Source organism: Emys orbicularis, chromosome 3, assembly GCF_028017835.1.
Source record: "Emys orbicularis isolate rEmyOrb1 chromosome 3, rEmyOrb1.hap1, whole genome shotgun sequence".
Classification (NCBI taxonomy): Eukaryota; Metazoa; Chordata; order Testudines; family Emydidae; genus Emys; species Emys orbicularis.
Genome location: NC_088685.1, coordinates 143,532,691 through 143,556,273, shown reverse-complemented (window position 1 = coordinate 143,556,273; position 23,583 = coordinate 143,532,691). Strand labels below are relative to the sequence as shown.

The 23,583-nt window shown below is 42.1% G+C and overlaps 1 protein-coding gene across 1 annotated transcript in view; it reads left to right on the top strand.

Moving 5' to 3' along the window:
- ADSS2 (adenylosuccinate synthase 2) overlaps positions 1–23,583 on the top strand; it is a 66,100-nt gene that overhangs the window by 35,719 nt on the left and 6,798 nt on the right. Inside the window, 6 exon segments of the mRNA XM_065400679.1 lie at positions 9,380–9,487; positions 9,741–9,822; positions 11,431–11,557; positions 13,086–13,240; positions 13,937–14,061; positions 16,771–16,868. Of these exon segments, the coding sequence (XP_065256751.1) occupies positions 9,380–9,487; positions 9,741–9,822; positions 11,431–11,557; positions 13,086–13,240; positions 13,937–14,061; positions 16,771–16,868 (695 nt within the window).

Sequence of the window (23,583 nt, the reverse complement as noted above, 5' to 3'; positions counted from 1 at the left end):
GAGGGATGTGCTGGCCACGGCTTCCCGCCACCCCCATTGGCCTGGGACAGCGAACCGCGGCCCTGGCCGAACCTGCTGCGTCAGCAGGTAAATAAACTGGCCCGGCCCACCAGGGTGCTTACCCTGGCGAGCCGCGTGCCAAACGTTGCCGACCCCTGGTCTATATGGATGAATGAGTAATAAACTCTTTGCTGTTGCTGCTGCTGCCAGTAAAAGGTATCATTCATGACTGACTTCATGAAGTGGACACTTGTGCTCAGGGAAATGCACTGAGACAATCTCACTGCACATAAGCCACTACTGGATGGTAATAGCTCTCAGTTACTTCTGCCCGTGATCATGCTGAAAACTACATGCTTGTCTTTTTTCCAGTGCTAGCTAGCTCTCATTTCCAATTCATTTAAGAATTAAAAAGAAAACTAAGAAAATAATCTTTTTTTTTTTCCCCCCCATGATGTCTGCATGCCAACTTTTAGCTAAGAACAATTTTTTATGGCCCACTTACAAATCACTGCAAGATGACATTTGTAATAGAAGCACTGTTGATCCTCAGCTAGCTGTGAGAGAACCTCTCTATAGCAAACATAAAACAGTTCAATAGAATGGTTTGTTACCTAACCAATGATTATTTTCCCCATGTTAATCTGCACTCAAAGAAATTAAGAGTACAAACTACATATTCGTTTAATTTTCCTTTTTAATTTACAAACAAGAAATCTGAGTGTTAAGATCTTTAACTCTATTTTGTATTACTCTGGTGATATATGTTGTGGAAATCTCACACCAGCTGTGTAATGCTTCAAGCTTGTTAAAGCTGATGGTGAAACAAAGCTTGTCAAATTCTCACCATTTTAGTTAAGTGAGTAATAAAATACAATATATGTAGGGGTCAGATTTTCTGTGTCCTGAGGCTGAAGACAGTATTGTTATCTATCCCTGAGGGATCCAGTCTCCACGCTAACAGAAAGTAACTATTTGTTTCTGGATTGCTGGTTTGAATCTAGTCTGGATTGGTAGTGACCAACAATATACCTACCTACTGGGTGGGTAGAAAACTAAACAAGCAGGCTGGCTAGCTAGCCTACCTGGTTTCCATCAAAAGTGTTGATGGAATCAGCTGCGGTCCATGGAACACTTTGATTGCTTCAAATAAACACTTTTCAAACAGAAAACTGTTGGCAAATGCAGTCTTGCTCCCCCTATATTCATTCAAAATGTTGCTTCAAAAATCACTCTTGGCTTATTACTTTGACCATTTCACTCCTCTCTTTGCATCCTTCTACTGGGCTCCACTTCATCTCATCAAACATAAACTACTTGTCTTCACTTTAAAGGCCCATGATGTCCTACTCCCCCTGCTCCTCCCCCACCTATCATCTCTTGTGTGTTGTCAAGATGTTGACTTTTGCCTCCATTCTACCAATAATGCCAGCCTTTGTTACCCACTTGTTAAAATTTCAAATGAGTACCTTTGCATTTTGTCCTGTTCTGCCCCTGGCAAATGGGAGGAGCTTCGTGTAAGCATTTGCAAAGTCACTTAATTGTCCTTTTTCAAATCCATCTCTAAAACTCACATTTTTTATGGTACCTACAAAAAAATTGACAACTATAAGGTACCTGGTTTACTGAGATTCCTGCCTATCATGTTGATTAGTATTGTCTCCGTTTCTTTGTGCTCTCCCATTTGTCTGTGTACTCACCTGCTCCACCTCAGTATGCCTGCATCTTTGATCAGAGATTTTTGATAGTGGTGCCTGGACTGTGCATGCTCCACATGCCTTGGTGCAGGGCACAAGGATGTTATATGGGGCTGCATGGGTGAACCACCCTAAGTTCCTTCTCAACTGCTTTTGGCCTGAGATGGAGTTTGCAACATGTCTGTTACCTATTTAAAAGGTAAGTAACTATAAACAATGCTAGTGTTTCCTTTTTCCTGCCTTTTTTTCCCTCACTCTTAAAAAAAAAAAAAAAAAAAAAAAAAAAAAAATCCTTTTATTCTTTGATATATTTAACTAGAAGTGCTAGAACTTCCCTTTCTTGAGTTGTCTCTTTTATTGTTCTTTCCATGAGAATGCTGGATTCAAAAGGGGCCTCTCCTGCTGTGAGGCTATTCTGATCAGTGACAGGCATTCCCAGTGGCTCTGCTCTTTGTGTGATACCCATGTTCCTAGTAAGTGCAAGATCTGCACATCCTTCAAGGGTAGATCCTAAAAAAATAGGGAGATCAAGTTTAAACTTCTAATGATGGAGCAAGCCTTATGTCCAGGTTCAGATCCAGGGACAGAGGATACCCTGTACAGAGACCTACCAGTACTGCTAGTGCCCTGTCAACATCAAGATCTTGGTCACTGGAGACAGCTAAAGAGGTAGGTGGTAGTGCGGCACTGAGTACTTCAAGGGTACTGAAGTCCTCATTTGCATCTGCCTCTAAACAGAAAGAGGTAGGGAGTAAATCTCCAAGAGGATCTCGGCCACTGACACACACGAGGGCTATGGAGACCTCAGATCCCTAGGGGAGTTCCATGCAGGTTCTGAGAGATGCCAGTACCTCAAAGGCAAAGAAGAAAACTCAGTCTAAGACAGAATCAGTACTGAGTTAGGGTACCTGGACCTTGAGTGTCAGAGACATTGGTGAAAAGAATTATCAGCCTGTTCCAGAACAATGCTCAGTACTGATATCAAGGAAGTCTACTGTACAGTGACAGCTAGACAGCAGATGGTACTGAGGGAATCGGAACTGATGCACTTCCAGGACAAGTGCTTGGTGCCAACTACATCGGTATTGAAGCCATCCTCCACAGACTCTCAGTCTGTTACTGTCAATGCCTTAAGAGTTCAGGTGCCCTAAGGCCTTGATAGTCTCTTTGAAGCCAGTCTCTCCCCCTATTTAATGAGTGCGGAGGGTTTGTCAGCCTCAAGACCCTCTCAGTCACTGACACCTGTATCACGTAGGGAACCATGCTCGCTTTTGTCTAATTTTCAAACTGAACAGTCCTTCCCGTTTCTCCTTACCCCCATCCTGATTATGTGGAAGAGGATTCTTCAGATTCTCAGATCTCTGTGCAGGGTTCCCCTGTCTATTCTGGAATACATCTCTCCCTCTTACACTGATATTTTACAGAAGGATAGACCTCAAATGACACCCTTTGGCATGAACACAAATAGGTGGAGGCATCCATGCTTTGTGGCCCGCCCTTAGTGGCCTTGCTGGGATCTGTGGGCATTCTATCGCCAACAACGTCTTCACACCACCATAGGGAACAGGAGGATCCATTCTCCTCAACCACCTTTACCACTAGCCATGCCAGAGGAAGAGACCTTTGAACAAGATGCAAGGGCAGATGAGGTGACACCTCTTTTGTGAATATTTCCTCCTCTTCACCTGATGAAGCTGTCATGTTTCCACCACCTTCTATAGCAGATGACTTCAGACAGTTTCAGGAACTGATGAAGCAGATTGCTGACACACCTCAGAATCCTTTCAAGAGTTCCACTGTAAGCTTCTAGATATCTTACACACCTCATCATCGATGAGAATTGCCATTCCAGTGAATGAAGCTCTTATGGAGCCTGCTAATTTTCGTTTGGCATATTCCAACTACAGCAGCACCTACCTGCAAGAGAACAGATAAAAACTAACCCAGCTCCGAACTCCCCAGTAGTAGAGGCCACCAGTGAAAGAAGCATGCAACATAGCTCTAAGTCCATCCTATACAGCAAGGAACATAAGAGGCTCGAGCTTTTTGGCAGCAAACCCTATGCTTCAGCCACACTTCAGAATAGTGAAGCATCAGGTGCTCATGGCCAAATATGACTACTTAAATTACAACAGACTTTATTCCTTTATTGAACATTTGCCAGAAAAATATCATGATCAATTTAAAGCCACTATTCAAAAGGATCAGCTTCTAGCAACATCATCATTCCAGGCCTCCTTAGATACAGCAGATTGTGCAGCACGGTCTATATCCACTGCAGTGGTCATGAGAAGAGCCTCTTGGAACTATTGTCTGGCTTTCCAGGAAAGGTTCAAAGTGCCGTTAAAGACCTCCCCATTGATGGTTGCAAGCTCTTTGCTGTATCAACAGATGCCTCATTACACATTCTAAAGAATTTGAGAGCCAGATTGAGATGCATTGGAATTTATACTCCTGTAAATAAAAGGAGATTGTGCCCTCTGAGACCTACTAAAAGAGCATGCCCAGCCCTATATTCAGGATATCATAGACCAGGGGTCAGCGGCCTTTCAGAAGTGGTGTGCCGAGTCTTCATTTATTCACTCTGATTTAAGGTTTCACGTGCCAGTAATACATTTTAACGTTTTTAGAAGGTCTCTTTCTATAAGTCTATAATATATAACTAAACTATTGTTGTATGTAAAGTAAATAAGGTTTTTAAAATGTTTAAGAAGCTTCATTTAAAATTTAAATTAAAATGCAGAGCCCCCTGGACCGGTGGCCAGGACCCGGGCGTGTGAGTTCCACTGAAAATCAGCTCGCGTGCTGCCTTTGGCACGTGTGCCATAGGTTGCCTACCCCTGTCATAGACCCTCTGAACCCCTGGCCAAGAGACCAACTTACTCAAAAAAGAAACCCCCATCTGCTACAACTACATTTTCCCAGCCATCTATGTCCTCCAAGCAACAGTTCTGATGGCTTGGTCGAGTCTCTCAACCGTCTTTACAGTTGCAATATCCTATTCCCCCTCCCTCCTTTTGGATGCCACCACTTCCACTTTCAGTATGCTTGGGAGTATATAACATTGGACAAATGGGTTTTGGAAGCCATAGCTTTTGGTTCCGCTATCAATTTCAAGGCTCTCCCTCTTACACATCCCCATCCCGCTTCAGGGATCCCCTCTCACAATCAGTTACTACAACAAGAAGTGACTTCACTTCTGAGTTTAGAAGCAATAGAACCAGTTCCTGTGCAACACAGTGGAAAGGGATTCTATTCAAAATACCTCCTAATTCCCAAAAAGGATAGAGACCAATTTTAGACCTGGGCACTGAACAGATATGTAAAACAGCAAAAATGCAGGATGGTGATGCTGGCAGCAATAATTCAGTCATTAGAATTAGGAGATAGGTTGAGAGTCATGAACCAACAAGATGCATATTTTCTTGTTGCTATTCACCCAGTACACAGGAGGTTTCTATACAGATACTAAACAATACTGGATTGATGCCCTCTTCATTATGTACATTCCTAATATCGCAGTATTTTTTTCATAACCAGGGAACTATGTTCTTCCTTCAGATATTTGAAGAATCTGAGCTTCCGTTAAAAATGTCAAGCCCTTCTGATAAAGTTCACAATGAAGATAGATGCGCTGTTGTCTTGCAGGGCCGGCTCCAGGCACAAGCCAACCAAGCACGTGCTTGGGGCGGCACCTTAGAAGGGGCGGCCAATGTTGGGGTGGCGGGGGGCGCTCACGGTGTTGTGGTTTTTTTTGTTTGTTTGTTTCGGCCGGGCAGCGCGGGGGGTGTTTCGGCGGCGCGGCACGCGGGGGCGGGGGTTTGGCCGGCCCAGCGCTCTGGGGTTTGGGCAGGGCGGCGCGGCGCTGTGGCAGCGGGGGTTTGGGTGGCCCAGCGAGGCGCTCGGGGGGTTGGGTGGCGCGGCGCTGGTGGGGTGGGGGTTTGGGTGGCGTGGCGCACCGGGGGGGCAGGGGTTTGGGCAGTCCGGCGCGGCGCTCCGCGGGTTTGGCTTGGCCGGGCCGGGCCGGCTCGGTGGGGGGGGGGGGGGGTTGGCTGGCCCGGCGCTCCAGGGCGGGAGCGGGGGTTTGGCTGGTGCATCACGGCGCTCGGGGGGGGGGGCGGGAGTTTGGCCGGCGCGGCGCGGCGCTCAGGAGGGGTCGGGGGTTTTGCCGGCGCGGCGCTCGGGGGGGGTTGGGCGGCCCCGGCGAGGCACGGGAGGGGGGGTTTGGGCGGCCCCGGCGAGGCGCTGGGGGGGGGGGGGGGGGGTTTGGGCGGCGCTGGGGGGTTTGGGCGGCCCGGCGTGGCGCTGGGGGGGGGCGTTACGGCGGGGCGGCGCTCTTCTTTTTTGCCTGGGGGCGGCAAAAAAGTTAGAGCCGGCCCTGTTGTCTTGATAAGTCTGCATCTTGACAAATGACTGAAACAGTAATAAGTGCCTTGGCTAAATGTGTTGACAGTCTAAAACTGCTTCCACACAGGGATCTGGAAGGGACAGAAGAGTTCTCCCACAGTACATCACAATTTCCTAGAGCAGCTCCAGTGTTGTTCTGTTCCATATAGATTTTTGTACCAGGCTCATCATTGTAGTCTCTGAGCACCTTCATTAAGCAACATGACTATGGTGAGATCCTAAGGCTACGTCCTCACTACGGGGGGGGGGGGAGGGTCGATTTAAGATACTCAAATTCAGCTACGCGAATAGCGTAGCTGAATTCGACGTATCCGAGCCGACTTACCCCGCTGTGAGGACGGCGGCAAATCGACCTCCGCGGCTCCCCAGTCGACGGCGCTTACTCCTACCTGCGCTGGTGAGTACAAGCGTCGATTCGGGGATCGATTGTCGCGTCCCGATGAGACGCGATAATTCGATCCCCGAGAGATCGATTTCTACCCGCCGATTCAGGCGGGTAATGAAGATGTAGCCTAAGATACCTAGGATACTTCCCCAGGAATCCTAGCCCAAAACATACTTAATTGCACTGCCAGTGTGAGCACTGGTACACAAAGTATGGGGCATATTCGGCTCTGCAGTATGAATGTTTGAAGACAGGCTTGCCTAATGTGTCTGCACGTGTGTGAGCATGCCAACATACAGGTACACGCTGCAGTGTAGACCATTCCCTAAGACTGCTATAAAGTTTTCTCTATTCACTTTAGTAAAAGTACAGCGCCTTGGAGGTCTTTGTCCAAAGCAATATTGATGACAGTTGATGGTATTATAGGCAATTGTGAGCTTTCCTTGTTCCACTCCAAGAGCGCAGAAGGACTTTACAGCCTTTTGATATCTTTACTCAGTTCTGAAATATGGACACTCTCATCACTCTTATTTGCCAGTGGCTGTTGGTCCACCTTTGCTCTGCTACCACTGCAACCTGCTCAGCTTCCCAATCTCCCTCTCTTTCTCTTACTTTCCTTTTTCTGCCTCCCTACTCTTTCTTTTCTGCCTTCTTCCACTCTCCACCATTCCTCCTCCCATTTCAACTCCAGTGAGTGCCCACCAAAAAACAAATCCCATATTTTTTGTGGGATAAATAAAACAATAGCCTGGTCACCCTTTTTCCTACCACAGTCAGCATGCAGACATAAAGTCCCAGCAACATCTAACAACTGCTGTCTTCTCCACAGGGCTTTCTGGGGATAGAGCTCCAAAAATCTCCCTCTGCCTCTCCTGCATCCTGTATTGGGTCCAACACTAGACATCCCAGAACTGTTTTCTATCAGAAAATGCAATGGCTTTGTATGAACCATTTATCTTCCTGGCCCCATCATATCTGCCAGCCTCCAGTTTCTTTCCTTCTCCATCTACTCTGTCCTCTCCCCTTTTTACATACCCTCCCTTCCTTCACTCAAGTCTGCTCTCCCTCAAAATTCACTTAAGCTTTATTTAATTTGGAATAAGAGTATTAATATTGATAAGCAAAAGGCACGTGTTACATCTTGTCTACATACAAACATAACATGGTATTATGTAACTTTTGTGCCCCCTTTCCCCTATTTCTCACTCCAAACTCATCCTTAATCTTTTTACTGGTTTCACTTGTTTTGTCCTGTCTTAAATTTATATTGCAAACTTTCAGTGGCTTAAACATTTCTGTTTTACAGGGACTTCTGGGCACGCAAATGTAATACTGGTGTGAATTTAGAAGCCTAAACATTAATGTCGATATCCAGTTAACAGTGGATGATGCCTCAGAAGGCTGTATATTGTGGCTGTGTATTAGCCCAATTAAGATGGGTTAGACACAGGTATTAAGACTATTTTAGGTGAGCTTTCTGATGATGCCTCTCAGAAATGCCTTTAAAACTTAAAAAAAACCCACATTTGTTTTGGTGAAACATGTCATGACGTGACATTAGAATTAAAAATTAGGACAAAATTGTATATGAGGAATCCTTGCTGAAGTCATCAGATTCAACTCTTCTATAACCAATGAATAATTAATTTGGAATAATATAGTTTTTCATTAGTAGATATCAATGTACTTAATAGAAGATTAGATTCTTTGAAGCCCTATTTTGTTTTCTAATTGGAAATTGAGAATAAAGTTGCTTTGCAGTCTGTCAATACAGTGTTCCATCTGTTTGATCTATAACTGCCACGAGTGCCATGCAGACTACCATTTTATTAGCTTGTTTTTCATTCTTCTGCTCAGGTCTAGGTTTTTTGGTTGTACTTCCTCTCTGAAAGCAATGGAGACAAATAATTGTATTTTGCGATGTCACTGGCATGGGTTGTTCTCTGTTTCCAGATGAAAGAAGGCTAGTGTCAGTTCTACATTGTTTCAGGAGAAACAGTTTTAGATACCTTCTTGTTTTAGACTAGCTGCTTAATTTTTCAGATGCTAGCAGTTCTGCAAATCTAATTAATTCTTGAAGGTATTTCATATCTCAGAACCTTCCGTCTAGGCATGTCGTCTTCTGATACTGAGCAAAGTTCCTGTTCTTCTTGTTCCTATGTGGAGTCTAGTGTTTATTGAAAGATTTCACATACATATTTTAAATTAGTCCTGTGTCTTTTGTCACTTCGGTGCACAAGGCCTAACTCCATCTTTTTTCCTCAAGAGAGATTTTTTTGTCTTCTGGATAAATAAAACCTATCTCGGAAGTGATCTGGTGCGTGGCTAATTTCAGTTCACATCATCAAAGGGTCATCAGAATCAGTTCCTTGCGCATGCAATTAGAGAGGAAATTAACCTGTCAGGATTTATATAAAAGAAATGTCAGTGAAGCAGGGAGGAAATGCAGAAGATTGGCTTCTTTAAAAAATTAACACTTAAAATATATGAAAGATGTAAACATGTTCACAAACAGGATTTAATTTTATGAAACTCCTTTGAGATCCTTATTTTTAAATAAATAAACGGAGATATCCTATTTCTTAGAACTGGAAGGGACTTTGAAAGGTCATAAAGTCCAGCCCCCTGCCTTCACTAGCAGGACCAAGTACTGATTTTGCCCCAGATCCCTAAGTGGCCCCCTCAAGGATTGAACTCACAACCCTGGGTTTAGCAGGCCAATGCTCAAACCATTGAGCTAGTACACATTAAATTTTTAAGTTAAGCATTAAGAAAAAATGGTCAGAGGTCAAAGTTAAATGTTGTTAGTCACAACTTGGTTTGCTTTTAAAATTAGCTTTTTGTCTTCTCATTTTGAGAGTAACATGTATGACTTTTACTTTTTTGAAAGCTTGGGAACGACCAAAAAAGGGATTGGTCCAGTCTATTCTTCGAAAGCAGCTCGAAGTGGGCTCAGAATGTGTGATCTTGTTTCTGATTTTGGTGAATTTTCAGAGAGGTAATTCTAGTTTTATATTTGAAATGTAACCTTTCAAGCATAACTTTAGACTAACAGTATACGAATTATATTAATGGTATATTTTGGCATGTTCCAGATAAATATCTAATTTATATTCCAAAAAGTCTTAACTGGATGCATCTATCTGAATTTTCTTTTAATTGTGTAATCAAAAAGTAACTTTATATCAAGAGGTGGCAAATCTTAAAATGTTGCTGAGCAAAATTATTGAAGAATTGTTTTTGCCTTTCAGATTCAAAGTGTTAGCTAACCAGTACAAAGCTATATATCCAACCTTAGAGATAGACCTTGAAGGGGAATTGAAAAAACTCAAGGTAAAACTATTTCAGTGTTACAACAAATTATTTAATTGTATGTGCTCTTATTGTGAATCCCTAGAATGCAGATCATCAAACATTTTTGTGAGTTTTTATTTTGATAAATAACCCTCATATGCCTGATGATAAAATATCAATCATTAAATAGATTTCTAGTTCTTATTTTAAGAAGACTGTCAGTCTTACTTTGTGCTCTGTTGGAACATTCTACTTCAGGAAGATTATTATAAATTAAAAAGGAATTGGGTGTTTAGAACACAAGTGTCACCTCATGTTTCTTCACATATATCAGCCAAAAAAGTAAGCATTAAAATTAGGGGACTTGAAAGCAACTTTGTTATGATGAAGAACAGGGAGAGAACTGAGAGTGACGTAAGCCTGAACTCTGCAGTTAATTGTTAGAATTCTAAAGAGACTTGAGCAAAGATTTTATTACCAAACATCCACTAGAAAAAGTTATCCTTTTAGCAGTTTATTGGTTATCATTGGACCCAGTTTCCTAACACACACATGAGTTGAAGAGTGGAGCATTTGGAGTTCTTCCCTTCCAGTTAACTGTAAAACTATGTAATTTTTTTATCGGTGGAATTCTATGAGCCCTGTTGATGGAGAATCAGTTACATGTTGAAGGTTTTGTAATCCTTTTATTATACTTACATATGCACTAAATTTTGGGGGGTGGGGGAAGCCAATAGATCAACAGTTTACTGTGTGGAGTGGAGACATAAAAACATCACAGTGCCTGGGGGGAAATTACTTGTATTTACTATGCTTTTTACAGTGGTATACTAAAAAGTTGAAAGAGTAAAGCTGTGTGTTCCATGTAAACCAAATAATTAGTATGGGACAGCATCTATTCATACTCATGGGGGACAGGATGTATGCTCAGTACTAATCTGCATGTTACAAAATACTTAGTTCCTATAGGTAAGAGTAAGACAACCCCTCTCTCCATTAGCATAAATATAAAGAGACATTAGGCCATTGGCTCCAGATTGTCACTAATGGAATTTCAGAGAACTGGCTTTTGTGGGAAGTCTTTAACACTTGCAAATAAGATGCTGAATGTAATAAAAATGTTTCTTTTAAGCTACATGTTTGGGTGTTAATTTGGTCTTTCAGATTTGTATTTGTAAAATATTCAAAATGCTGTGTTAAGAAATTTTGGATTAGATTTTCATTTTTTGCTTGCGTTTTTGTCCTTTTTGGGAAGAGATCCTCATATCCATTATCTCTGCCCTCCGCCCCAATTACCAACACACAGTGCCCCTCACATCTTTCTGATCAAATAGAACTGGGTGATGACCAGCACCGCAGGGAAGCCCAGTATCTTTCTAGAATTGTCTAGGAAGGATTATTTCTGAATGTGTATCCCACTTCTTTATTTCCTCTGTGTCAAAGGAATGAGTGGGTTGTCAGTATGGGCAGTAGCACTTGGACTGAAAATCAAACCTGGTTACTTATATGGCAGAGCGGTACTTATGAGGCCTCTGGCTGGCTTTATCATAGTGAAACGTATAACTAGAGTATATTGTACACCTAATCATTCTGGTTTATAACCTACTAATTAAACCCAATCTTTAAAAAGCCTTTTGTGTTACTTAGGGCTACATAGAAAGGATTAAACCAATGGTGAGGGATGGTGTTTATTTCATACATGAGGCTCTACGTGGACCACCAAAGAAAATCTTAGTAGAAGGTGCAAATGCAGCATTACTGGACATCGATTTTGGTAGGTATAACTTTTTCAGAGAAACATGGTGGTATGTATGTGCCATGAAAGGAAAATGTCTAGTGGCTGTGCCATGCATAGGTGCTCTTGTGGAAAATGTGTATTTGTATTATGAGGAAGCACTAGACTTCCTATTTTAAGTCAGATTTTGACTCCACACTAAAATTTTCTCCCCAAAAAATACCAAACCACTCTTTGAGTTTTGGGTCTTAGGAAAAAGAGGTGTTAATTAAATTTAGGAAATTCTTCTAAAGCTTTTTGGAAGTCAGTAAAAGTATGCACACGAGGTCAGGATTTGGCCCTTGGTTTGATTTTTAAGAATAACTTGTTGAATGGTGTTGGTGTGATATTTGGCTAAACCAGTCACATGCAATTAACTAGTTACTTTGCATATAGCAGTCCTGTTAAAAAGCTGAGTCAATTACTATGGACTTTTCTTACCATTTATAAAAGTCATATTTCATAGCTCACAGTTGTGGAGCAGAGCTGTGAAAATACTTTATGAAAAGAACTGAGCTGGCTAGCAGTGATCTTTCTGTATACATTTATTTTACAGTATGACAAGATATTTTTAGTGTAATTACTAAAATACTTCAAAGTATGCAATATTACAGGCTTTTGTGAGCTTATTAAACTAAAGATAGTGTTTTTTACCTACATGGCTTATGAACTACCTACCTAAGAGAACTACTTTCTCCATGCTATACCTCTACATTTGAGATTGCAAATCCTGTATTTTCTTGGATGTTAATAAGTATAAATAGTAGTGTAGACAGTGAGGCATTGCTTAGGCAAGAAGATTGAAGACACCCCTGAACCCTTAGGGTATGTATCCTACACAGCTCTCTATGAACCCAAGCAGTGCCAATCCATAGCCGTGTAGTGTCTCTCTGCCCTCCACCGCAGGGAAAGACTCCGTCAGTGTGGAAAGGCTCCAGCAGCTCCCTGTGGCGAGGAGAGGTTCCAGCAGTGGGGAACTGCGAGAGCCTTTCCCCACTGCCTATCCCCCACCAGAGCCTTTCATGGCCATATGTAGCTACACACACCAGTGTGGACACTGCAGTTTGTAGTTACAGGTATGCTAATGCCAGTGGTGTGCAATGTAGACAGGTCTTCAATCTCCTTTCAAAATCCTCATATTTTTGCTGTGAGTGGACGTACTATGTAATAGAGACGCAGACAATACTTTCTGGTGACTCATGCTAATTTTTGGCTTGCATGTCCCTTGAAAGTTGCTTCACTATCTGGGCTTGATCCTGTGCTAATTGATGTCAGGGTAAATCTCCTGTTGGTTTCAGTGGGGCAGGAATGCATATTGCACAGAAGAAAATTAGGAATTCATTAAATATGAAAAAGAGAACCTTCTTCATAGCTTTACAAAATCCACCAATGAGCTCTTCCCAATAAGTATGAAATTATGGTTAACTAACTAACTTTAAAAATAATTTAAGGACCAGTGTGTTTTTCTTTCTCAGAAAGTGTGATAGCACTTTTCAGTTCTCTAATTTATTTATTTATTTTTAATTAGGGACGTATCCTTTTGTGACCTCTTCGAATTGTACAGTTGGAGGCGTTTGCACAGGTTTGGGCATGCCACCTCAGAATGTTGGGGAAGTATATGGAGTTGTAAAAGCATACACAACTAGAGTTGGAATTGGTGCCTTTCCTACAGAACAAGATAATGTAAGCATTACTCATATGATCAACAAGTGGGAAAATAACTGGATGTGTTTCATAGGTTTAGCCAGTAATACTCCTTCAAGCTAAGGGCATATTGTGGCCCGTATAAAACTATCCCCAGCATCAGATTCTGCATGAGACTTAGTGGCATTTCTTGCCTTAAAATACTTCTATGCTCTGAAAAGTAACTTCCTCAGTTAACAAATCTGCTGCCTGGGCACAGTGATCCATCTGTGCTTAGTTTATAAAGTTGTTGCGTATTTTTTAGTTCTGCAGAACTGTTAATGCTGACAGAGAGGAAGATGAATTTTATTCTAACGAAGGTCAAGTTGTAAAAAGGCAAGCTACCAAGAGTAAAGATTCTGCACCAAAAACAGCTTGCCTTTTTGATCCTCAGCTGAATTTGCAGCACTGGCAGTCTGATTGCCAAGTATCTCAGACTTCATTAAGCTTCATAACATTGTTGTGAAGAAATAGGTTAGGCATTACATAGCTGAATGAAAATGTAGTGTTGAGAAAATGGCTTGCTTAAATAGCATTCTTACATTTAAAAAAGAAAAGAAAAACCCACTAGCAATAGTAAGGGTACTTGTTTGTATTTTTATCTTGGTGGATAGTTTTGTGCATTATTGGGGGGGACTTTAAGGTTATTACAATATTCTGTTAGCTGTGCTAATACACATGAAAATCTTCCATCAGGAAATTGGAGAACTGCTGCAGAAACGAGGTAAGGAGGTTGGCGTGACCACTGGTAGAAAAAGAAGATGTGGCTGGTTGGATCTTGTGTTACTCAGATACGCCCACATGATTAATGGATTTACTGCGTGAGTATTCTGTGGTGCTGACGACAAATTTGCTTTCATATGTAGCATAACATGGATTATAGCAAATTGTACAGTTCCTAGTAAGTAACTCCTATGAAACTCTCACCAGCATTGGTAGAAAATGGTTCTATTCAAATGAATGCTATAAAAGTTTAATCAGCCTAAAAAGTTACATACCTTGGGTGTTAGCTTAGCAGTTGATTCCATCTCTTTTGTGCAAAGTGATTGTGAATTGTGAACAATATATATGATACCTCCATCTTCCATACTTATGTTTTTTAAAGATAAGAACTTATATAAGACACTTCTCATTTTTGGGTCTAATGTGGTGTTTTAAGGTATATTCGAATGTACTAAAATACTTTGAATATTTGCATTAAAATATTGTGTAAAGGTATAAAATAACCTTAGTCTACATTCCAACATGTATATTTTCTAAACTTGTTTCCAGCTTTTGTATGCGGATCCAAACACTTTAATATTAGTCTTACTTGTCAGTATAGTGTATAGTTAGTGCTAATGTCAGAAGACACTAGAAATATCACTAATTTGCAAGTTGTTTTTAAAAAATATACTTAACCATAACTTGTCAGTCTCAGATGGGATGTCCTGATATTCTGAACACATCTTTCACTTTTCTCCCTGTCCCCACTCTTAGGAGTTGCTTCCCCATGATGTAGAATTTTTTTAACACACAACTAGCAGCAGAAATGGCTCTGAAAAATACATGTACAGAAAAACTGCATGGAGGTTAAAATACCTTTTCCCCTCCCCCCTTCCCTCCTCCCCCCCCTGGAATTTGTGTTATCTGTCTATATTTCAGTGATTCACATACTTTTTTTTAAAGTTTTCCCTACCTGTCTCTCTAATAAAAGTAAAAAACGACTCACTATTCATGCAGTTCCAAGAACTGTTTGCATTTGGTTCACATTACTTAGCACTTCTCTCACCCTCCTCCCTCTTTATATAAAAAAAAGCATCTGAGTGCACTTCATGATTCCAGAGCTGGGGAGCCTTAGTATATAATAGCCAATGGTACTAGATGCCAAGGAGTGGATATAAATGAATACAAATTTTTCAATTTAAAACTCTACAAATTACCTCTGAGGATTTTTTTTTTTTTTTTAATTACAAAATTTAAGTAGCATTGAAATAAAGCTCAGATGAAACTGTTTGGTGTAACAGATGGACCAGTGTAGATGTAAATCTCTATTTACATCTTCCCATTCATTTTCCTTGTCCTTGCCTACTTTTGGACAAGTAACATTTACGGAGTTGCCCAGTTTTGGTTATCTGTGCATCTAGTTACATGTTTGAATAGTGCTTTTAATGTTTAATTTCAACTCTGTTCATATAACAGCTTGCTGAACAAATACATTAGAAGCCATTCATTAGACACACCTCAGGATAGTTTTATCTCATTTGAACTAAATTTATCCAAAATTAGTTAATGCTATCAGGGATTTGGAGCAATCAGATTTTTCAATTGCTCTGCTCCGGCTCCGGGCACAAACCTACTGCTCTGCGCTCTAGCTCCGGGCTCTGCTCCAAAGCCCTGAATTCTATCACCACATATTTGTTACACAAAAAGTAAACAAAGCAACCTAAGTAATTACAATCATAGAAGATTAGGGTTGGAAGAGACCTCAGGAGGTCATCTAGTTCAATCTCCTGCTCAAAGCAGGAACAACCCCAACTAAATCATCCCAGCCAGGGCTTCATCAAGTTGGGCCTTAAAAACCTCTAAGGATGGAGATTCCACCACCTCCCTAGGTAACCCATTCCAGTGCTTCACCACGCTCCTAGTGAAATAGTTTTTCCTAATAGCCAACCTAGACCTTCCCCACTGCAACTTGAGACCATGGCTCCTTGTTCTGTTATCTGCCACCACTTAGAACAGCCAGCTCCACCCTCTTTGGAACCCCCCTTCAGGTAGTTGAAGGCTGCTATCAAATCCCCCCCCCCCCCCCCCCCCACACACACACATTCTTCTCTTCTGCAGACTAAATAACCCCAGTTCCCTCAGCCTCTCCTCCTAAGTCATGTGCCCCAACCCCCTATGCCCTCTGCTGGACTCTGCAATTTGTCCACATCCTTTCTGTAGTGAGGGGCCCAAAACTGGATGCAATACTTCAGATGTGGCCTCACCAGTGCTAACTAGAGAGGAATAATCACTTCCCTCGATCTACTGGCAGTGCTCCCACTAATGCAGCCCAATATGCAGTTACCCTTCTTGGCAACAAGGACACACTTCTGACTCATATCCAGTTTCTCATCCACTGTAATTGTTCCATTAAAGCTGTAGATCATTCATTCTGTTTAAGAGGGGGGAAATCTGTCCCTTGAATTATGATCTTATCATATTTGTGTGAAATAGGGCATCATTCAGGATCTGGTCCAGAGGCTCCCATTGATTTCAATAGATTTTGTATCAATCCAACAGCTGCTTTGCTTGTATCTTACTTTATTGGCTTGGACTTTGTTTTAAAACAATGAAAAAACAATAGAAACAACAACTTCGGTTATTAAACATACAAAAAAATATTCCTCATTTGATTCATAGTTGCTTTGGAGCTTAATATTTCATGTGACAAGTGGAAAGAAATGTAGTTAAGTTTTAGCCCAATAACTCAGTTTATAAAATGCCATTAACAGAGGAAGGGCTTGTTTTTGTGTTTTTTTTTTTTTTCCTTTTAAAAAAAAAAATAGATTGGCTGTTATGAAATTGGATATCTTGGATGTATTTCCAGAAATCAAAGTTGGAGTTGCTTACATACTAAATGGTGAAATCATACCTTATTTTCCTGGTGAGTCTGTTTTATAATTACTGTGTTGAGCGGTCATATAATGTTCAGAGTGCTTTAAAAAGGGTGTATATGTAGATAAAACTTCTGTGCCTCATGAGTTTGCGATTGCACAAGTGCCAAAGCCATACATGTCATCTCAATGAGTGCCTAAAAGGCATTCCCACTGCATCCTGTAGCTCTTCTATCTGCCAAATAATTTGCAGAAAAAATAATTTTAAAATGCCTAATTTTTTTTACTCTTGATACTATTTATTATTTTGCTACCTTTTAATTCATCCTGATTTATTACATGAATCTAACTGTACAAGTCTCAGAGGGAGGGAAGAATTAGAACTAATAAATTTAGATACTATAAATTATTCAAAATAGTATTTTTCCATGCATGGTAATATTGCATTTTTTAAGGTTTAATATCTCCAGATATTGATGGGTGCTTCTATGGGAATGGGAGAGCTAGGATTTTTTCACTTTCTAGTATGTGTATAGTTCTAGTACTAAAGGGTCACAAGTTATTACCTGAAGAATGTTTGAAGCTGCTTAGGGGGTTTTAATGTTTTAATGAGGAACTGGCAAAGATTAATTAGTAGCAGTTGAGATAATCAAATGTAATTGCAAGAATCATGTATAAGGATATCACTATCACATACGTGATGACTTAGAGATGTGATACAAAATCTTTTAAAGAAAAGCCTTAGAAACTCTACTTTATGACTTTATCTCATGATTATTAAATATCTCCTTTAGATAGTTATTGATCAGCTTATTCCAGTATAGATTTGAATTTTGTTTTTTCTGCAGTCCACAATTCTTGACATCTGGGATGCGCTCCTCTCTGCAGTTCATGGAGGTGGATCAGAGTTTTAGAGTCTCATGGTCAGGCCACCCCCTCTCGATTCCTGCTTGCTTCTAGTTTCTGTTCCTCTGTGGCAGCATATGGATGGCGGGTTTTTACAGCTCCTGCCTTCACATCCGCCTAAAGGGGGCGTTTTTTTGTCAAAATTTGGGGCGGTAGTGAGCAGTGGTTTTCCTCCCTGCCCCTACTCCTCCAGGCCATTTTTAGCCAGATGTTAGAACACCCTGGAACATCAGCTGCAGTGCTCCATACTGGCTCCTCTGCAGCTTCCAGGTATGGTAGAGCAGTCTAAAAAGCAACCAATGAAATCCAAATGGTGCTGCATCTGTGAGACTGCAAGCTCAGCAGATGGTGAATTGTACTCAGCCTCTACCCACCTGAGCACCTGCAGCTCCAACATGGGAAAAATGGACCAGGAGTTTATGGGCAGAGCAGGGAAGAAGTCCAAGGATGAAGAGGACCTCAGTCAACTCTGGGTAGTCCTAGGGGCCCCTGGGGACCAGAAGTCAGACTTTCAGTGTACCCCATTCTAAAATTGGTCTAGAGCACCCTGGGAAAAGAAGCAGAGCTCAGAAGCACTCTCTATCCTTCCCAGTTTGGCCAGGAGGGCTTTGGAAAAGGTTTCCCTCCCACTTCCATGACAGAATCGGACCCAGCAGGCGAGGACTCAGAAAGAGCTCTCAGGAGAGGATTTCAGGCTCTTAGCAAGGCTAGCTGCAAAAGGCCTCACCAAAGCTGTGACCGAGCTTGTAAGCTCTCAAAGTAAGCTAAAAAAGCTAATAAATCAAAGTGTGAAAAGGGGAAGAAAAGGTGTCGAAGATCTAGGAGGTATGAATCCTCTGACTCCTCTTCCTTCCCTTCCTCCACAGAGAATGGTGAATTGTTGGGCTCTGTCTCCTATCAGGACCAGGGAAAGACTCAGCAAAGCTTTTTCCCCCTGAGAAATTGAAGGCCAATTCTACGAGTAAGCCTCTGAGCAAATTTCTCCCCTCAAAATCCTCCCCTGAGGCTGTGATTCTCCTATACTCCTCCTTTGAGGAAGTAATTGGGGATGAATGGGATAAGCCAGACAAGAGCAAGCACACTAACAGAAATGATCTTTTGGTTCCTGGATCCTATAGAACATAAGTCCTGAATACTGAGATACCAAAGGTGGTTGCTGCATAGTATCCCTGGTTAAATATATAGTTTATATATAACTCAGAAGAGGAGTTCTAAAGACCCCACAGAGAGTGGCCTCCATTTTTTCTCTCAAAGATTTTTTGAGGCCTTCTCAGCCTCCCTCAGGGCATTCCTAGCAGCTGCTTGCTTTGTGAGGGCATCTGTCTCCTGGCTGGAAGATCTCAGAGCCCTCAAGTATTGAAATCACCCTGACTTTGGCTCTATTTTAAAGAGAGCTTCTCTGGCAACAGCGTCGGGAAGCAATGACATTCTCGGACAAAGCCATGGCCTCCAGCTCGGTGACCAGGTGCCACCTATGGCTCCATTCCTCGAAGGTGGATAGCCACTTGAAGCAGGTTCTATGCTCTGCCAAATTCATGGGAACCCTTCTGAGAGAAGCTAGACAAGGCAGTGGCAGACAACGCTGCAAATCTAAACAGTCCTTTTGGATGCCACACCATACTTTTGAGAGAAAGTACAGGCTGGCCATGAGGCAACGGCATTCCTTTCAGCCTTCATCCTTTTGGAAATAACAGCAAAGTGCTAGCAGGTTCTCCAGAAGAAAGGCATGGAACCGGGGCTTGGGAGGAAAGCCTTGGAGGAATGGTTGCTTCCAGTGGGTCAGGAAGATGTATAGTGAGTCAGGAATACTCCAAGTTATGGGCTCCACCCCATCCGTTTTTCATAGAGTCCCCAATCTTGAATGACCCTGTAAAGTGCAGTCTAATCCAGAATGAGATTTCTCACCTCCTGGATATGGGAGTAATAGAGTGTTTCCTCAGAAGAAAGATTCTTGGGTTTCTACGCCATCTTCTTTATTGTTCAGAAGTGTATGGGGGAATCTGTTCTAGATATCACAAAACTCAACAAGTGGATAAAGAAAACAAAGTTCCAGATGGAGACCCTAACCTCTACAATGTCAGGCCAAAGGCCATTCTGACTTCAGTGAATCTGGTGGATGCATACTTCCACATCCCTATCAGACAGTGTCATTGCAGGTTTGTACGGTTTGCTTATGGAAGGAGGTATTATCAATATCTCTGATTCGGCTTGTCCTCGCCCCCCTGGGTCTTTACGAAGATGTTGGTGATAATCATAGCAAACTCAGATCACAGGGGATCCACATGTATCCCTTCCTGGATGACATCTTAACTAGAGCTCCATCCCCAGCAGCTGCACACAGAGCTACATCTCTGACCTTGAATCTACAGGCTCATGGCTTTATTATCAACGTCAAGACAAGTTCCTTGAATCTGTCCACCCAAATAACTCACTTGGAAATGGACACAGACACTTTGATGGCAAGGATACATCCATCTCTAGAGAGATCCAGAAGATTCAAGACGACTTCTCATTGTTTTAGAACTGCAAGAGGCCAGCCTTTGCACTGAGCCTTCTTGGGCCCAATCACACATCAGGAGACTTCAAGGCTTATAGATACATAGATTCTAGGACTGGAAGGGACCTCGAGAGGTCATCGAGTCCAGTCCCCTGCCCTCATGGCAGGACCAAATACTGTCTAGACCATCCCTGATAGACATTTATCTAACCTACTCTTAAATATCTCCAGAAATGGAGATTCCACAACCTCCCTAGGCAGTTTATTCCAATGTTTAATCACCCTGACAGTTAGGAACTTTTTCCTAATGTCCAACCTAAACCTCCCTTGCTGCAGTTTAAGCCCATTGCTTCTTGTTCTATCCTTAGAGGCTAAGGTGAACAAGTTTTCTCCCTCCTCCTTATGACACCTTTTTAGATATCTGAAAACTGCTATCATGTCCCCTCTGTCTTCTCTTTTCCAAACTAAGCAAACCCAATTCTTTCAGTCTTCCTTCATAGGTCATGTTCTCAAGACCTTTAATCATTTTTGTTGCTCTTCTCTGGACCCTCTCCAATTTCTCCACATCTTTCTTGAAATGTGGTGTCCAGAACTGGACACAATACTCCAGTTGAGGCCTAACCAGCGCAGAGTAGAGGGAAGAATGACTTCTCGTGTCTTGCTCACAACACACCTGTTAATACATCCCAGAATCATGTTTGCTTTTTTTGCAACAGCATCACACTGTTGACTCATATTTAGCTTGTGGTCAACTATAACCCCTAGATCCCTTTCTGCCGTACTCCTTCCTAGACAGTCTCTTCCCATTCTGTATGTGTGAAACTGATTGTTCCTTCCTAAGTGGAGCACTTTGCATTTGTCTTTGTTAAACTTCATCCTGTTTACCTCAGACCATTTCTCCAATTTGTCCAGATCATTTTGAATTATGACCCTGTCCTCCAAAGCAGTTGCAATCCCTCCCAGTTTGGTATCATCTGCAAACTTAATAAGCGTACTTTCTATGCCAATATCTAAGTCGTTAATGAAGATATTGAACAGAGCCGGTCCCAAAGCAGACCGCTGCAGAACCCCACTTGTTATGCCTTTCCAGCAGGATTGGGAACCATTAATAACAACTCTCTGAGTACGGTTATCCAGCCAGTTATGCACCCACCTTATAGTAGCCCCATCTAAATTGTATTTGCCTAGTTTATCGATAAGAATATCATGCGAGACCGTATCAAATGCCTTACTAAAGTCTAGGTATACCCACATCCACAGCTTCTCCCTTATCCACAAGGCTCGTTATCCTATCAGAAAACTATCAGAGTGGTTTGACACGATTTGTTCTTTACAAATCCATGCTGGCTGTTCCCTATCACCTTACCACCTTCCAAGTGTTTGCAGATGATTTCCTTAATTACTTGCTCCATTATCTTCCCTGGCACAGAAGTTAAACTAACTGGTCTGTAGTTTCCTGGGTTGTTTTTATTTCCCTTTTTATAGATGGGCACTATATTTGCCCTTTTCCAGTCTTCTGGAATCTCTCCCGTCTCCCATGATTTTCCAAAGATAATAGCTAGAGGCTCAGATACCTCCTCTATTAGCTCCTTGAGTATTCTAGGATGCATTTCATCAGGCCCTGGTGACTTGCAGGCATCTAACTTTTCTAAGTGATTTTTAACTTGTTCTTTTTTTATTTTATCTGCTAAACCTACCCCCTTCCCATTAGCATTCACTAGGTTAGGCATTCCTTCAGACTTCTCGGTGAAGACCGAAACAAAGAAGTCATTAAGCATCTCTGCCATTTCCAAGTTTCCTGTTACTGTTTCTCCCACCTCACGGAGCAATGGGCCTACCCTGTCTTTGGTCTTCCTCTTGCTTCTAATGTATTGATAAAAAGTCGTCTTGTTTCCCTTTATTCCCATAGCTAGTTTGAGCTCATTTTGTGCCTTTGCCTTTCTAATCTTGCCCCTGCATGCCTGTGTTGTTTGCCTGTAATCTGTCCTAGTTTCCATTTTTTTATATGACTCCTTTTTATTTTTTAGATCATGCAAGATCTCGTGGTTAAGCCAAGGTGGTCTTTTGCCACATTTTCTATCTTTCCTAACCAGCGGAATAGCTTGCTTTTGGGCCCTTAATAGGGGCCCTTTGAAAAACTGCCAACTCTCCTCAGTTGTTTTTCCCCTCAGTCTTTATTCCCATGGGACCTTACCTATCAGCTCTCTGAGCTTACCAAAATCCACCTTCCTGAAATCCATTGTCTCTATTTTGCTGTACTCCCTTCTACCCTTCCTTAGAATTTCAAACTCTATGATTTCATGATCACTTTCACCCAATCTGCCTTCTACTTTCAAATTCTCAATGAGTTCCTCCCTATTTGTTAAAATCAAGTCTAGAACAGCTTCCCCCCAGTAGCTTTTTCAACCTTCTGAAATAAAAAGTTGTCTGCAATGCAGTCCAAGAATTTGTTGGATAGTCTGTGCCCCACTGTGTTATTTTCCCAACATATATTTGGATAGTTGAAGTCCCCCATCACTACCAAATCTTGGGCTTTGGATGATTTTGTTGTTTAAAAAAAAGCCTCATCCACCTCTTCCACCTGGTTAGGTGGCCCGTAGTAGACTCCTAGCATGACATCACCCTTGTTTTTTACCCCTTTTAGCCTAACCCAGAGACTCTCAACACTTTCGTCTCCTATGTCCATTTCCAGCTCAGTCCAAGTGTGTACATTTTTAATATATAAGGCAACACCTCCTCCCTTTTTCCCCTGTCTATCCTTCCTGAGCAAGCTGTACCCATCCACACCAACATTCCAATCATGTGTATTATCCCACCAAGTTTCAACAAGGTCATAGTTGTATTTATTTATTAGCACTTCCAGTTCTTCCTGCTTATTACCTATACTTCTCGCATTTGTATATAGGGATCTAAGATACTGGTTCGATCTTGCCTCCCAGTTTTGCCCTGACCCTCCTTTCTCTCTGCCATTATAGCCCACACTCCCTCTTGTTTCCGACCCATCTCCCAAGTCTCCATGTTCCCCACTTACCTGTGGGCTTTGCTCACCTGTCCCCGTCGAACCTAGTTTAAAGCCCTCCTCACTAGGTTAGCCAGTCTGTGTCCAAATAGGGTCTTTCCCCTCCTTGAAAGGTGAACGCCATCTCTGCCTAGCAGTCCTTCCTCGAATAGCATCCCGTGGTCAAGGAAGCCAAAGCCCTCCTGGCGACACCATCTTCGCAGCCAGGCATTCACCTCCATGATGCATCTGTCTCTGCCCGGGCCCCTACCTTTGACAGGAAGAATCGAAGAGAATACCACCTGCGCTCCAAACTCCTTCACCCGTACTCCCAGAGCCCTGTAGTCACTCTTGATCCGCTCAG